Below are 13834 nucleotides of genomic sequence, written 5' to 3'. Positions count from 1 at the left end.
ACGACTAGGTCACGGGCATGCATAGTATGGTGCATTTGCATGCAACCTTTCTCATAAACATCCAACTTCCTTTTTAGATGTGCATGTTTTCTAGGAGTAAATTTGTCATTCTGCACAGGAAATAATTATATATCCCTTTTGTACGGGCACCCAGTGAGACGGTCATGTGTGTCATCTGTAAGATCGTCCACTAGCGTCCACACATTGTCATTACATTCTTGATGGGAGAATGCTTATTTAAGGTTGCAAATAAGGTCCCTGGGTGAGCTCTTTCTGAAAAAGCACATACACCATTCTGTGTAAAAAAAAATCACTTGGAAGACAAAAGCTTACAAATAATTTTCAGAAAATTATTCTACATCAAATCATCAAACAATAGCCAGAGGTTAGTGTTTAATATTCCGCAAGTTTTAGTTTTAGTTTTTATCTTGCATACTCAATATATATATGTTTAGATAAATACCATATATGTCTTACATATATCGCCAGTTTATACCATATGGACTTATTATTACTATCACTAATAATTCTATCTGAATATTCAAATCATACCAGAATCCATACATCTAGTTCATGCTAATATTAAACCCCGAACACACTTTTATGCGAATCATACATTATACATAACATCTAATCTCCTGTGATATGTTGTTATGACAAATTAATCACAGCCCTTTTACACAGAAAAGAAAACATTGTTTAAACGTAGGTTTCCTACTTGAATTTTGCTTGAAGGGTTTTGTGCTGCTTGAATTTAATACTTCACCAATTAATCAGTCTTCGGGGCAAACCTTGGCTTGGAAACTATATATAATTTGATCTTATTAAAATATTTAGTCAATGAGGTAGGTTAAGAGCTACCGTATGTCCCGATAATTATAACTTTTAATCAGCTGGGATCATCCATGATGGCCAGAAAGTTGACAAGTGAACGGATAGAAAGCAAAAATCTCTGAATTAAAAAGTAAAATTCATGATAAGTTGTTAAAATTAAATGAGGTTTCCACACAGCTGCCCTTGATTTGAAACATGTAACCTTAAACTTAATTAATTAAGCTTTACGTAAACCACTTACTTGGCAGATATTACAGCACTAACAGTGGCTGCAAACTCCCTGATTAAATCTTGTTGGCCATGTTCATATTGGCTGCTCTACATTCACGAGTCAGGATTTAGCCATATGGTCCACTTGTGTCACAGAAACAAGCCCTGACTCCATGTGTACATCACTAGAACTTGCTTTTGGTTCCGCGAAATTCTAGAGCTTTACCTCATATACTTTTGGTTCTGCACTAGAACTTGAATTTACTTGAAGGGTTTGCTTGAATTCGCTCTACAGTTACAAGTCTACAATTCATATTCCAATTCCCTATTTACTCACTTATCAATCATTCTCAATAACGTTACAAGTCTATCATTACAGTTACAATACTAGAACTTTCAACATTCTATAATAAACTTGCCAGATAACAGCAACAACACTGTAACACTTCTGCACTATGGGCTGAGCCCGACACGACAATTAATCACAAGAATATTGAAAATAAACTAGAGACAGCCTTCTTGCAGGTTGAGATTAAAAATTTTCACGTTTGGACCACCTGGGAAATTTTTTCAACATAAATATGAGTACTTTCCTATTGCCAAGGCTAAAAAAATGTCCCGTCTTCTTGAACTCTAAACACTTTGACAAAAGATCCTCTCCTCCCCAACCTCCTACCTTCTTCTTTTCCTTGTAGAATATGGCATCTGGTCAGTGGACAAACAAGAAGAGATGCTCTACCATGAATTCATGTTTTCTAAAATCACCTAAGGAAATGTAACAAAAGAGATTAGCTTTCAACCCAAAAAAAAAAAAAACCACCCAGCTGGTATAATCCAACTAGTTACAAAGTCATTTTGTAGCCTGTACAAACATCCAAAGTGAAGCTTCAAATATGTTTTGCTCGGTTTGCATTGGAGGCAGCCTCCTTGACTTCATCATCGTATGCACAGGTCTCCTCATTATATGAGTACCTAGATAAAAATAATTTTACAAAAATGGTGTTATCAAACCAGAAGATCATGATGGAATCTCACTGTTAAAAGTAATAAAGAAAAAATCTATACACATAATGCTTCTTTATCTTATAGTGAGATACTCTTTAGTAAGCAAGGAAAACACTTCCTGCCTAACAAGAAGGTGATTTTCAGAATAACCGAGGGCAGAATAAAACCAAAAAATACTTACAGACTAAATTCTACACCAACTACATAAATGACATAAATATGTGAAATTACAGGTTTTAGTTCAATGGTTTAGAGAAACCAGATAGCATGTGAAACTTTATTAAATATATTTTCTGGATCAGAATTTTCACTCTACAAACTGCTCATTCATTTAGAGTATATGATTAGTACCATCAAGTGTCTCTTTTCACTAAAGTTTAACACATTCAAGATGAAATAGGTAATATTATAGTGACCAAATAAGCAACCAGAAAAATGGCAACAAGTAAACTTAAACAAACAAGAAAGCAGAGATTTGCCTGGAAAACCCAAATCAAGAAATACTACAGGCAGAAGAGGTAAAAGTTCAGTAGATCTTAAGTTGAATACAAGGAGCGAGTGGCAGTGTTTTTCTCTCTTCTAGAAAATTGGAAACCCTAAAATCTGGTGACCCTAACTGTAGACAACCCTTTTATATTAGTGTACAGTGGTGTACAATAATTGAGCTAAGACAAATGGACCAGTTTGTAAAGAAAGGTCCACATCAGCCAAATCCCTCCACTGCTACCACCACTGACCTCCATGAAAATTTGCACAAAGAAATTCATGTCACACGCATAACAAATTTAAAAGTTTCCAGCATAAACCAGAAAATGTGTTTAAGAAAAGCAAAGTTTGTAGTTATACCATTGCCCTGAAGATGCTGAGCAATATAGTCCAGTAGATGGGTCATAGTAATAGCCCAAACTGCTGCTGTAATAATACCTGAAGGGCATCAGATAATTACAATTAGCTTCCATATCAAAAATAATTAGATGGATATAAACAGATCCAGAATTAATGTCTTGAATGAAAATAGATAAACTACAATCAATCCATAAATAGAAATGAAGAAGAATAAGAACACACAATATAAGATTTATTATATGATATCTATAAAATGCGAGAGAATACCCAAAGGATTCATCATAATAGACATAATCAGTTTGCAAAGATCCACCTGTAGACAAATCAAAATCAAAATTAAAATCACATAAAAAGTTATTCATCCATCTTAAAAACTTGTAAAAATTGACAATTAAGGATAGAGCTTACTCTCAGAAGCCGTGTTTGGTGCATCTGATGCACCAGTTGCACTTGAATCAGGGCCAGAAACTGAATTAGGCTCATCTGTAGATGGTTCATTGGTAGCATTTTCATCATCATCCCCAAACATATCATACCCATCATCTTCATTATTAGGCCTTTCTGTTGCATTTACATTTGCGCCTAACGTTCCCACTGCAGAGTTAGAGAACAGTGAAGAAGCAAATCCAGGATTGGTGACACTAGATAAGTACTTCTCCCCATTTGAATCAGGATTCCCCTGTCCAGCATTCACAGATGTGCCCTATCGCCTTGACTGGGCTAACCTCTCATACCCCTCTATAGATAAGTAAAATAAATGAATAAAGTATATAACCAATAACAAGTCATGATATTTATCCCTCTCTGTTTGAACTTACATATAATGTCAGCCAAGGTAAACTTTCCAAAGCCACTATTGCTCCAACAGAGCCAACATATGTAACATAATAAGAAATATGAAAAATTGTCCATCTCATTGCTCAAAATCATAGTTTAACCAGCAGAATGACAAGGGTAATCAAAGTGCAGATAGCAGTACATTTTAGAATTAAGGATGAAAAGAAATATTTTTCAACTAAATTTTCATTTAAAACACTGTGAAGACAGTAATAGTATGTAAAAAAGATCTGTGCAACAAATGCAAAATCTAGGTTTATCTCTCTCTCTCTGTTTTATATATAAAACTACGATTTGTGCAGCACTTCCCCTACTTCACCTATCGAGAATTTTGCTTTTTCACAAAACAGAGAACATGAAATTTGTCCCCATTAGTGTTTAACAATTCATATGGGCAGTTAAAGGAGAGAGCACCTTCATTTGTCCAAAACTACGTAGAACAATATGCTGGTGCTTTACAAATCTGTACTATAAAACTTTCAAACACTTGTGAGCTTGATAATGATTTTTCTTTCAATGACTACCCTATGAGCAAACAAAAACATTCACAACTTAATATATGCTTCTAGTACTCCAAATCACAAATATTACCTATGGTTGCCTCATGTCCCGATTTCAGAGAATTGTCTGGTCCAATGCCATCTGTTGGTATCAGAGCATAACACTTCTGCCCATTGACAGCAAGACACTAAACAACAGTAGGAATCAAAGAATCCTAAACAATCATGCATACAAATCCACCTATGCTCCCCACAGAACATAATTGCTGGAAACAGAATAATAGAATAGATAATAAGACTAGAGTTTCTAAGAGAGTGCTTGAACCTGCTTCACAAACAAAAGTTTCCTGCTTGTCATTATACACATCTGCAGAGCAAAAATTCACACAGACAAGTGATTATTGATTATAATAAGCTTATAAAAGGAAAAATCAAATTTCTCCTTAGCAGACAAGGAAACCAGATGGCCTGCAGCAGCTACATGCAGGATCTAATATTAATATAACAAAGTACCCTTCTCCCTGGTTTGGGTCCCATTTTATTCACAAAATATGTTTTTCATTAGTATCGTTTCAATATGACTTTGGTGGTACAAGATGGTTATTACAGTTCACACCCAAACAATGCTAACAAAATCTCGCCATGTTTCCTGAACTTCCACAACACTAAAATTATGCTTCAAAATTTTAAATTACTTGAAAGTTCCAAAAAAACAAGACACTTACTATATTCACCATTCTCCTCCATCAGCTTCATGGCATCCTCAGTTAGCTGGTCAAACACAAACTTTGTCTCGGCTGACATCTTTTCCTTCTTGTTATTTGAATTTCCCTTCAGCCTTCTCTGAGCTTGTGTGACCTGTCAGAGCAGCAAACTACATAAAGTCATGTAAACATAGACACATCTGTTGATGTAAAGTTCTTCCATGGTTTTAAAAGTCCAAAGATCACCATATAAATGAATCTTAAATGGCAGTTAACGCTTTGCTAGAACCCAGATAAATACAAAATTTTCAGTGTTAATCATCTCGTTCTAAAAGGGCGAAGAAAATTATCTATATTTTTTTATCGAGCACTGAAGCTTATGATTCTCAAATATATATGGTATCACAAGAAGAAATAACTCTAAATGATTCTAAATATGTGTCGAAAGTCCAATATTACCTTGACCATATCCATCCACAAACATTTAAATCATGCAAATTCAAAAATCACGCACTTCTTGTGGTCTAAGTAATCTATCCTCTAATTGTTAAAGACACAATCAGTACAAACTGCCAGGTTTTGAAACTTATTAAGCTAAAAACATGGCTTATCACAAATAGAGATAGACCCACTGATGCAATTAAGTTTAATGATGTTATCGGCATGGATAACTAAGAAATCCTATGTTGATAAGACCAATCCTGTATAACAAAAAACCTAAACAAACAACTCCTGTAAAGAGATCCATTGCAGATGATGAATTTGTGACGGAACATACATGTGGCTGGGTTTCCAGCCCAAAATCAAAACAAAACCAACTTTAAATTAATTAAAGTATAGAATTTGGAATCCAACTGACGAAGTGAAAAAGATCAGCAGATGTAATATTGAAATGTGTGGTGCCACTGTAGTGAAACAAACTAGTATAAAGAAATTAAACAGAGCACATACTTAATATTTCTGGCTATGATTTGAAAAGAACCACAAGACAAAATAACAACAGGATAAATATTCAGAAACAATGTGAGTTTACAGTTTCTCCCGGCTCAAGCACATTGGCAATACGCCTCTTCACCACTCCTAGTTCTTCAGAAGTAAGGTCAGGGATCTCATTTTCATCCTCATTATAAACATGTTTTTGATGTGTTACAGCAGTACCAGCAAATCTTTGATCAATTTCAAGACTATCAAGCCATGCATCCTACAAGAATCCATATGAAAGTTATAAACAAGTCCAATGTTTGATAAAAGTGCACAAAAATACAACATAGAGCTTACCTTAATTTCATTATCATTGACATATTCAACAAAATTTCCATCTGCATCAAAATAACCCCTCTTCCCTCTCCTTGTCCAGATTGAAAGGCTCTATGTGAATCCCATCATCAACAAAGTTCTCATTATCCTGTCAAAAGAAACTTCCCATCATTGTTTATCAATTCCCCAGAACCAACAATTGGTAAACCACACAAGCATCTCAACTGTAAACTGTTGTTTTTGATTCCTGGCAGAAGCATTCCAAAAATTATAACTATGATAGATAAAGATGAGATTATAGACTACAAATCCAGTTACTAAACTTCTAACAGAGAACTAGATACTTAAGGATTATAAGAAAATGGAGTGTAGTCAACAACTCTTCCACTGTGCTGATTGATGAGACATTAAACAAGCATTTCTCTTGCTTAATCAATGCAGATAATTATACATGTCTGTTTCATAAAAGTTTCATAGGTTCATACATGAACTACACTTTTTGAAAAAAAAAAAAAAACATGTATATTATTGTGCATTTTCCTTGAATGCATATAAATGGACATGATACAGGTATACTATGAATTTTGCTCGGTATTATACTTAGTAGAACAAGTGAAGCAGCATTAAAAGGATTTTAGTTTCCTATTGGTATATTTTTAAATAAATGGTCATTCATGCACTAAGTTTTTATTAAAACTTGCAGCAACAACACTATGCCTAAGCTTTAATAAGTATTATCCTCCAACCAGCCTATACTGATAGTTTAGTAAACATTATCTTTATGACGAGAGGGATATGTAAAGATAAAGGGACCTTGTAAGTTTCTTCAGCAGTCGAGATATCGTTAATAACGCCTCTACTTTCTTCACTGCAAAGCCCAAAAGTCAATTGGTTCCTACGATTCGCACGCTCCTTGGCAGCAAGATGAGGATCTGTTAAGTCACATTGGCCATCATCAACAGCTTTGCCTTTGCCCACCACTTCATCCCCAGGCTTCACCTTCTTACCCTTGGGAAATCTCACTCTCTTCTGCCTGAAAATTAAAATCACTTATAACAATCTAAACAGAACCTCATTTCACAAGTTAAAAAAAAAAAAAAAAAAAATGAAAAAAGAAGCTCCGCTACTGCCTCAGTAATGCAGCATAAGAATGATAAACATTTACCAATCACATGAAGTGCATCACCAAAATGATTTCTTATTACCCACTTACTGAACTCAAGTTTGAAGACCTAACATTTCCAGAAGCAGGTTTACTGCTATTTGCCGGGTAGGTCATGCTAACTAAGGTTCTCCATTTTCTCCAACCCTACAAGCTTTGTTACTATCCATAGTCGATGCTAATTTAAGGTTGAGCGTTAGAAATACAACGTCGCGTGTTACCAATAAGATGTTGACCCAGTAACAGTTCTAGAACTAAGCATTTCCTAAACTATATAACAAGTAGGCCAGTACCCTCTTACTAAAACCTAACAAAACTTACTCAAGCTCAAGTTTTTTTAAATTCAGTGGCATAAATATATCATGCCTCTACCACTACCTCAAAAAAAAAAGAAAAGGCCCTAAAAAAAGGAAGGAAAAAAATTCCAAGTGCAGGCTTCATCTGAGAAATTTAGAATCCAGATGCATATTACAATCAAAATAAACATGAGATTACTCAAGGCTTCCGTAACAAGAGATTAGAGATTAAAGATATAAAAGACCGAAATAAGCTGGATTATAAACAGAAAGATTACGCTTTTACATGGGTTGTTTGCTGGAATCTTTGTCTTCAAAAAACTGGCGCTTCCGTGAGGGCTTATCTTCCATTGAAACCGAGTGTATGGTAATAGAATAGAATCAGTTGCAGCCGATTTTTACGAGGTTGAAGACGGTGACGAGACACAGCGAATGGGTTCTTGAGTTAAACAAAGACAAAAGTTGGTGAACTCCCATACTCCCACGTCCTAATTTTCGAAAACTCAAGCCCTCCATTAACTGAACAAGTTACTTATTGGGGCAAAATTAATATTTAATTAATAATATTAAAAAATATAAAAATTTATATTCCACTTTTGGTTAGACTTTTTTTTATCGTAATTAAATTTTAAAAAATTATATTTTTCATTTAGAATTTCTTTTTCTTTTTTTTTATCTCAATGATCAAACTTTGACCATGAATCAATGATGCAGAAAGATGATGATGGGATAGAAGACAAAGAGGATAAAACAAAAAGATTCGACGATAGAAAACGTCAATAAAATCAAAAAGTCAATGAAAAATAAAGCTTTGATTCATCAAATTAAGGTTGTCATCAGTATTTTTTATCAAATCGATGTCAAAAAAGACAAGTTATATGATTGAATCCTCGATTGATTCCTCATTTTCTATCAAATCAAATTTGTGGAAGATGAATTACGAGAATCAACTAGGTTTTTGTCTCTCGGATTTTTTGATTTCTTGTTGGCAACATCGATCTCTTCGTTGTTTATTTGAGTCTGCAAGATGGAGCTGCTCTTGGTTTTCTTCATCCACCAAAGATGAAGGGAGATGTCGCTGAAGATGAAGGGAGAACATGGCGGAAGACATAGGTGCAATTTTGATGTTTCTAAACTTTGGAGGACAATTAAAATGAAAATTTTGAAAAATAAAGAAACCCTACGGTAAGGGGAAATGTCATTTTTCTAAATAATATATTCTTTTAAAATCTGTCTTTTCTTTGGGTATGTATAAGAAATTTTAAAAGGGTAGATAAAATATACAGTGAAATTAATTTATCCTGTTTGCACTAAACCTTGGATAGGGATCAATGTTTTGGCCTTTAAAAAATGACCAATGTTTTTTCATAAACTTCAAAAGTAACTACATTAGTGAATGTTAACAAATAAAAATTAAAAAATAACCATTTGATTTTGTGACCTTCAAAACCAACCAGATATCACATTGAAAGACCATAATACCTAAAATCAAAAACTGTTTCAATTAGAGGTGTGTATGGTTTGATTTGATACAGTCTAAGAGTTTTTTCAAATTAAACTAAAAAAACGGTTCGAAAAATTTTCAAACCAAAATAAATTAAAAAAATACGGTTTGAACCTTTTAAAATCATTCACTTTTAAATATATAATATATAATAAAATTAATTTAATTATAGTTTTTTTAAGAATACAATATAAATATAGAAAATAAATATGAAATATATATACAATATATATATATATATAGAAAATGAAAAAATAAATATAAAAAAAAAGAAGTTATACATCCAATCACATATTGAAAAATTTTATCAAATATAGTTATATATATTTATTTTAACAAAAATACAGTTTAAAGTTTAGTTCGGTTTAAAAATTGTCCAAACTATAATTTAAACGGAAAACTGTTTTTCAAAAATTTATTAATTTAAACCAAAATATTTTACAAATCAAATAACACTAAACTGTAATTTTTAAATAATTCCATTTGATTTTATGATATGAATCGAATTATGCATATACCAATTCCTAATCCTCTTCATTACTATCCATATATGGGGAATTGCTTTGCTACTTTGCTAGCATAATAAAGTTCTCGCACGCAACACATATGGGTCTTTTTTATCATTGAGAACCTTAAAGATCAATGTTTTTCCCATAAATTTATTGAGATAATAATATTGTGACGCCGGCATTCCAATCAAATCGCAGACAAATAACATGTCCCTACCCAAGGTTTAACCTAAGAATTTTGTAGTCTTAGTTAAGACAAATAATATTTTTCCATCCGTAATCAACCATTGTTTGGGGAAAAAAAAAAAAAAACAATAACATAAATAAGGGCAGAATAGCTGACTTATCATCTATTAATTTAAAAAAAAAAAAAATTACAGCTTTCTATCAACCTCAAAAGTTTCAAACATAACAATTTTATCATTGAAAAAAAAATTAAAAACCCACAAATCAATATCTAAAATCTTTTCAAACCTTCGTATATTTTGAAACAATTATATAATCTCAATCGTTGTAATATAATAGTTACACTAATAATTTGTTATATTATATTCAATTCTTTTAAGGTGTAATTATCATTTTTGAAACTATTATTTTAGAATTTTCTGAAAAATGCCAAATTTTTTCCAAATTTCCTAAAACCTCTTCAAATTTTCAAAAAGATGTTCAATATTTTAAAAAATTATAGATAATCTCATGATATATGGTTATATGCCAAAAATATTCCTATCTATAAAAAAAGGGGAAGAAGTAATAATGAAGTAAAAGAAAAGAAAAATAAGAAGACTTTTATATAATTTAAATATTTAAAAAATTATTTTATTAATTTATGGTTATTTGATAATTTTAAAAAATGAATCTTTAGAGATTAAATGATAATTTTACTTTTTTATATGGTTATTTCATTTAACAGAGTTTAATTTTATGTGAAAAATATTTTTTATATCTCATTTTGGATAGGAATTAAAAAAGTTTTATTTATACTAATTAGAGGTGGAAAAATATTTTAAGACTAAACCTTATATGAGAAAATGTAATTCACTCCTGATAATATTATTAGGATGATATTATAAACATTATGAGCTTGTTAATCCTCTTTATTAGTAGATACAAGGATTAATTATATGATTGATATGATAACATCATTAATTAAATGTTTATAGTATATGATCATTTCGTTCATTGAGACATTTAAAATATAGTAAATTCAAATTTTTTTAACTTTTTATGAATCTCTTAATATCTTCCAAGAGACTTCAGGACCTTATCAGGAATTTGGTAAGAATCTCTTTACAATTTTCTGGAGGTACCTTTTTAAAGGAATTTTCTAATAAGGTTTACGCCTTTCCCTAATCAAATTTCTCAACATTATTGTGCATAACAACCACCAAAACATTTATTAAAATTCAGAAGCAAAACCCACCTAATTTTTCTTCTGCAGCCATTTGTATGTGTCACATACAATTCAATAATTTTTTTTAAACTATGGTTGCATCAAGGTCTTATTTTGCCACACCCCATGTTCTGTTGAGGCGGATCCGAGACCATTGAGGATCCTGACTCAAACATCACCAACATTCCCAGCATAAAATGTGCATCAATGTGGCAATGGAACAGCCAGATTCCAGGATTATTGGCCCGGAATCTCAACGCCGTCCACCCGTAAGGATGTAACGGCACTGTGTTCTTCATTATCGGATTCTCCACATTGTATTTGGTATCATCATTTTCGATGTCATATTGACCCTCTCCGAAGCCCAGCACCCAGAAGTCATGCCCGTGTAAGTGCCAGGGATGTGTCTCGCTGTTGTTTGCATTCATCGTATTGGCATTCTGTAAAATTACATCCACCGTGGAGTTGAACTCAAGCCTGTAAATGGATGAGCTTGTTGTAGCGTTGGTGTTGTTCTGGACACTGTAAATGTCATAGTTTTCATAGTCGTAGCCCTCAGGTGCGGGTGTCTGGTCGAACACATCAGGCCAGTTTTTCTTCAAGGCGATAAGGTAGGGGGTTTCCGGGAGAGTGTGTGACACATTGTTGATGGCCCATTTGGTGTAGCCATCGACCTTGTTTTGAGTGTTCAGGAGGACAATGACTTTGTCAGGATCCGGGGGGGTTTGGATGTAGCCCTGGCGGGCCTTGACGGCCAGGCTTTGGCTTTTCCGGGCGTTTACGTCGTTCCAGAGAGGCCCTGAAGGTGGAGTTGTTGCGGGGGATTTTTGGCTGGGATTCGGATAGTAGTTCAGGATGGCTTGGCCGATTGGTGTGGAGGGCTCTCTGCCGACAACGTTTGTGGTGATCCAGTAATTCCTGGAGGAACTTTGGTTGGCTGTGACTAAAACTGAGTATGTTTCTCCTGAGTAAATGTACAGGTTTTCTGTCACAAATGGCTCCACGTAGTTGCCATCAGCTTCAACCACAGTCATGTTGTGTCCCTGGAAAAATTTAGGTTATCATGTTTTTTGTATTTCTTGAACTTATTATTTTGGGATAATAAGAAAATCAATAAATTTACCTCTATTTGGAAACTAAGAGCTGATAAAGAAGTTAAGCTAGCAATTCTAAATCTGTAAGTTTTTCCAGGGACAACTGTAAATGAAGCTGGAGCGCATTCAGGATTTGTTGCATTGCAAACACTGGCACTAAGATTTGCACAATCATACTTTCCTCTTCCATTTATTAGAAGTGACTGAAAACGAGGTTATACAAACGGATTGAACACAGGTGATTCAGAAATATATTTTCATATATCAAAACCTGTAAAATTTTGTGGTTTAGTTACCTGAGGCTCCCCAACCCAAACATAGGGTATGGAAGTGAGGCCTGTGGCTTGCTCATAAGAGCTTGCATGGTACCAATCACTCAGGACAACTCCATGCTCACGGTAATATGTGAAGGGCTCTTTGGTTCCTGAAGGAACAGCTACCTTAATCAGCCCATATAGTCCTGCTTGTCTCTGCATTCCGTAATGCGAATGGTACATATATGTGCCCGCCTGTAATTTACAATAGTTTAACATGTCACCAATTGACTGGATAATAGAGAACAGGTTATATGAAAACTTCTAAACACTTACCTTATCGACAACGAATTTGTAAACGAAGGTGTCACCAGGCATTGTTCCACATTGCGAAACTTCATCTGTTCCATCACTCCAAGGAGTTCCAATCTGCCATGAAAACAAATAAAAGTTTAATCCTCTTTTGATTCGTCATTTAGAACAAAACTTTTCAGCAAAGAAACTTGGGAATAGAAGATTTCCGAGATTCCAAATGTCTTTAACTTAGAAAAGAAGCAAAGCAGATAAATATATGCAAATATTCTACCTGTCTGATACCATGCCAATGGATAGCGAGATTTTCCATCAACAAATTATTCTTAACATTGATGACAATCGTATCGCCTTCGGTTGCAGAAATCACAGGCCCTGGAGTCTTGCCATTGGTGGCAATAACAAGTTTCTTGTAGCAGTCAAGAGACTTATACTGATAACTCACCTCCCATGTCAAATTATGAACTTTAGCCTCCGCCAATAATAAAGAGGTGGCCACCAGGCAGAAAGCTAGAAAAATAACATGCGTTTTTGTTCCCTGGAAAAATAAAATTTCTCCAGCCATTGTGGCTAAAGAGTTTCAGACTCCTGGAGCTTGCGAAACTCAAATAAACGTGATTGTGTGAGATTTGTGCATGTAAATTGTTCATTATATAGAAACGAAAACTTGAGCAAGAGTCAATCCAACGATGCCAATTTGCAATAAATTAATGTTGAAACCAAGATATGTCTCCCTGGAATTTCATCCCATGCACATGTTGCACGTTTAAACTTTAATTAAATACCCAATTTATTATTATTGATAACGTATTTTCATATTATATATTATTATATTTGAAGAGGAAATCATCATGAAAAATGAAAAAAAATATACAATAAAGTGATAAACAGATACTTTTACATCTTAATATTGATGATTAAAAGAGTAAGTTCAGTATGTTCATGGATGTGATATCAACCATAACCAGCTCTCTTTATAAGATATTAAATCTTAATAAGCAACCATTTTTATACTACATATCTAAAACTTCAAATTTTTTTAATTCAACCTTAATAACTACTTACAGTCCACCTAACTTTAAATTTTTACATGCCATAAACATGGATACAAAATTCA

The 13834-nt window shown here is 33.5% G+C and overlaps 1 protein-coding gene and 1 pseudogene across 1 annotated transcript; both read right to left on the bottom strand.

Moving 5' to 3' along the window:
- Window positions 1–1346: 1346 nt before the first annotated feature.
- Window positions 1347–8171, bottom strand: LOC123209957 (annotated as a pseudogene).
- A 2837-nt stretch (window positions 8172–11008) lies between these two features.
- Window positions 11009–13361, bottom strand: LOC123215893 (L-ascorbate oxidase-like). The gene is made up of 5 exons (XM_044636178.1): window positions 12992–13361; window positions 12742–12834; window positions 12448–12660; window positions 12181–12354; window positions 11009–12100 (listed from the first exon to the last, which is right to left on the bottom strand). The coding sequence occupies exons 1-5, from the start codon at window positions 13280–13282 to the stop codon at window positions 11159–11161; spliced, it is 1713 nt and encodes a 570-aa protein (XP_044492113.1). The 5' UTR covers window positions 13283–13361; the 3' UTR covers window positions 11009–11158.
- Window positions 13362–13834: the final 473 nt, after the last annotated feature.

Source organism: Mangifera indica, chromosome 1 (assembly GCF_011075055.1).
Source record: "Mangifera indica cultivar Alphonso chromosome 1, CATAS_Mindica_2.1, whole genome shotgun sequence".
Lineage (NCBI taxonomy): Eukaryota > Viridiplantae > Streptophyta > Magnoliopsida > Sapindales > Anacardiaceae > Mangifera > Mangifera indica.
This window is presented reverse-complemented; position numbering and strand designations above follow the sequence as displayed.

Bases quoted from the DNA above. Each gene is read 5' to 3' on its own strand.
- LOC123215893 (XM_044636178.1), bottom strand. From the start codon at position 13,282: ATGGCTGGAGAAATTTTATTTTTCCAGGGAACAAAAACGCATGTTATT. The intron at 12,355-12,447 runs GTAACTAAACCA...CCTCGTTTTCAG, and splicing joins TTTGGGTTGGGGAGCCTCAG to TCACTTCTAATAAATGGAAG. The intron at 12,101-12,180 runs GTAAATTTATTG...AAATTTTTCCAG, and splicing joins CTCTTAGTTTCCAAATAGAG to GGACACAACATGACTGTGGT.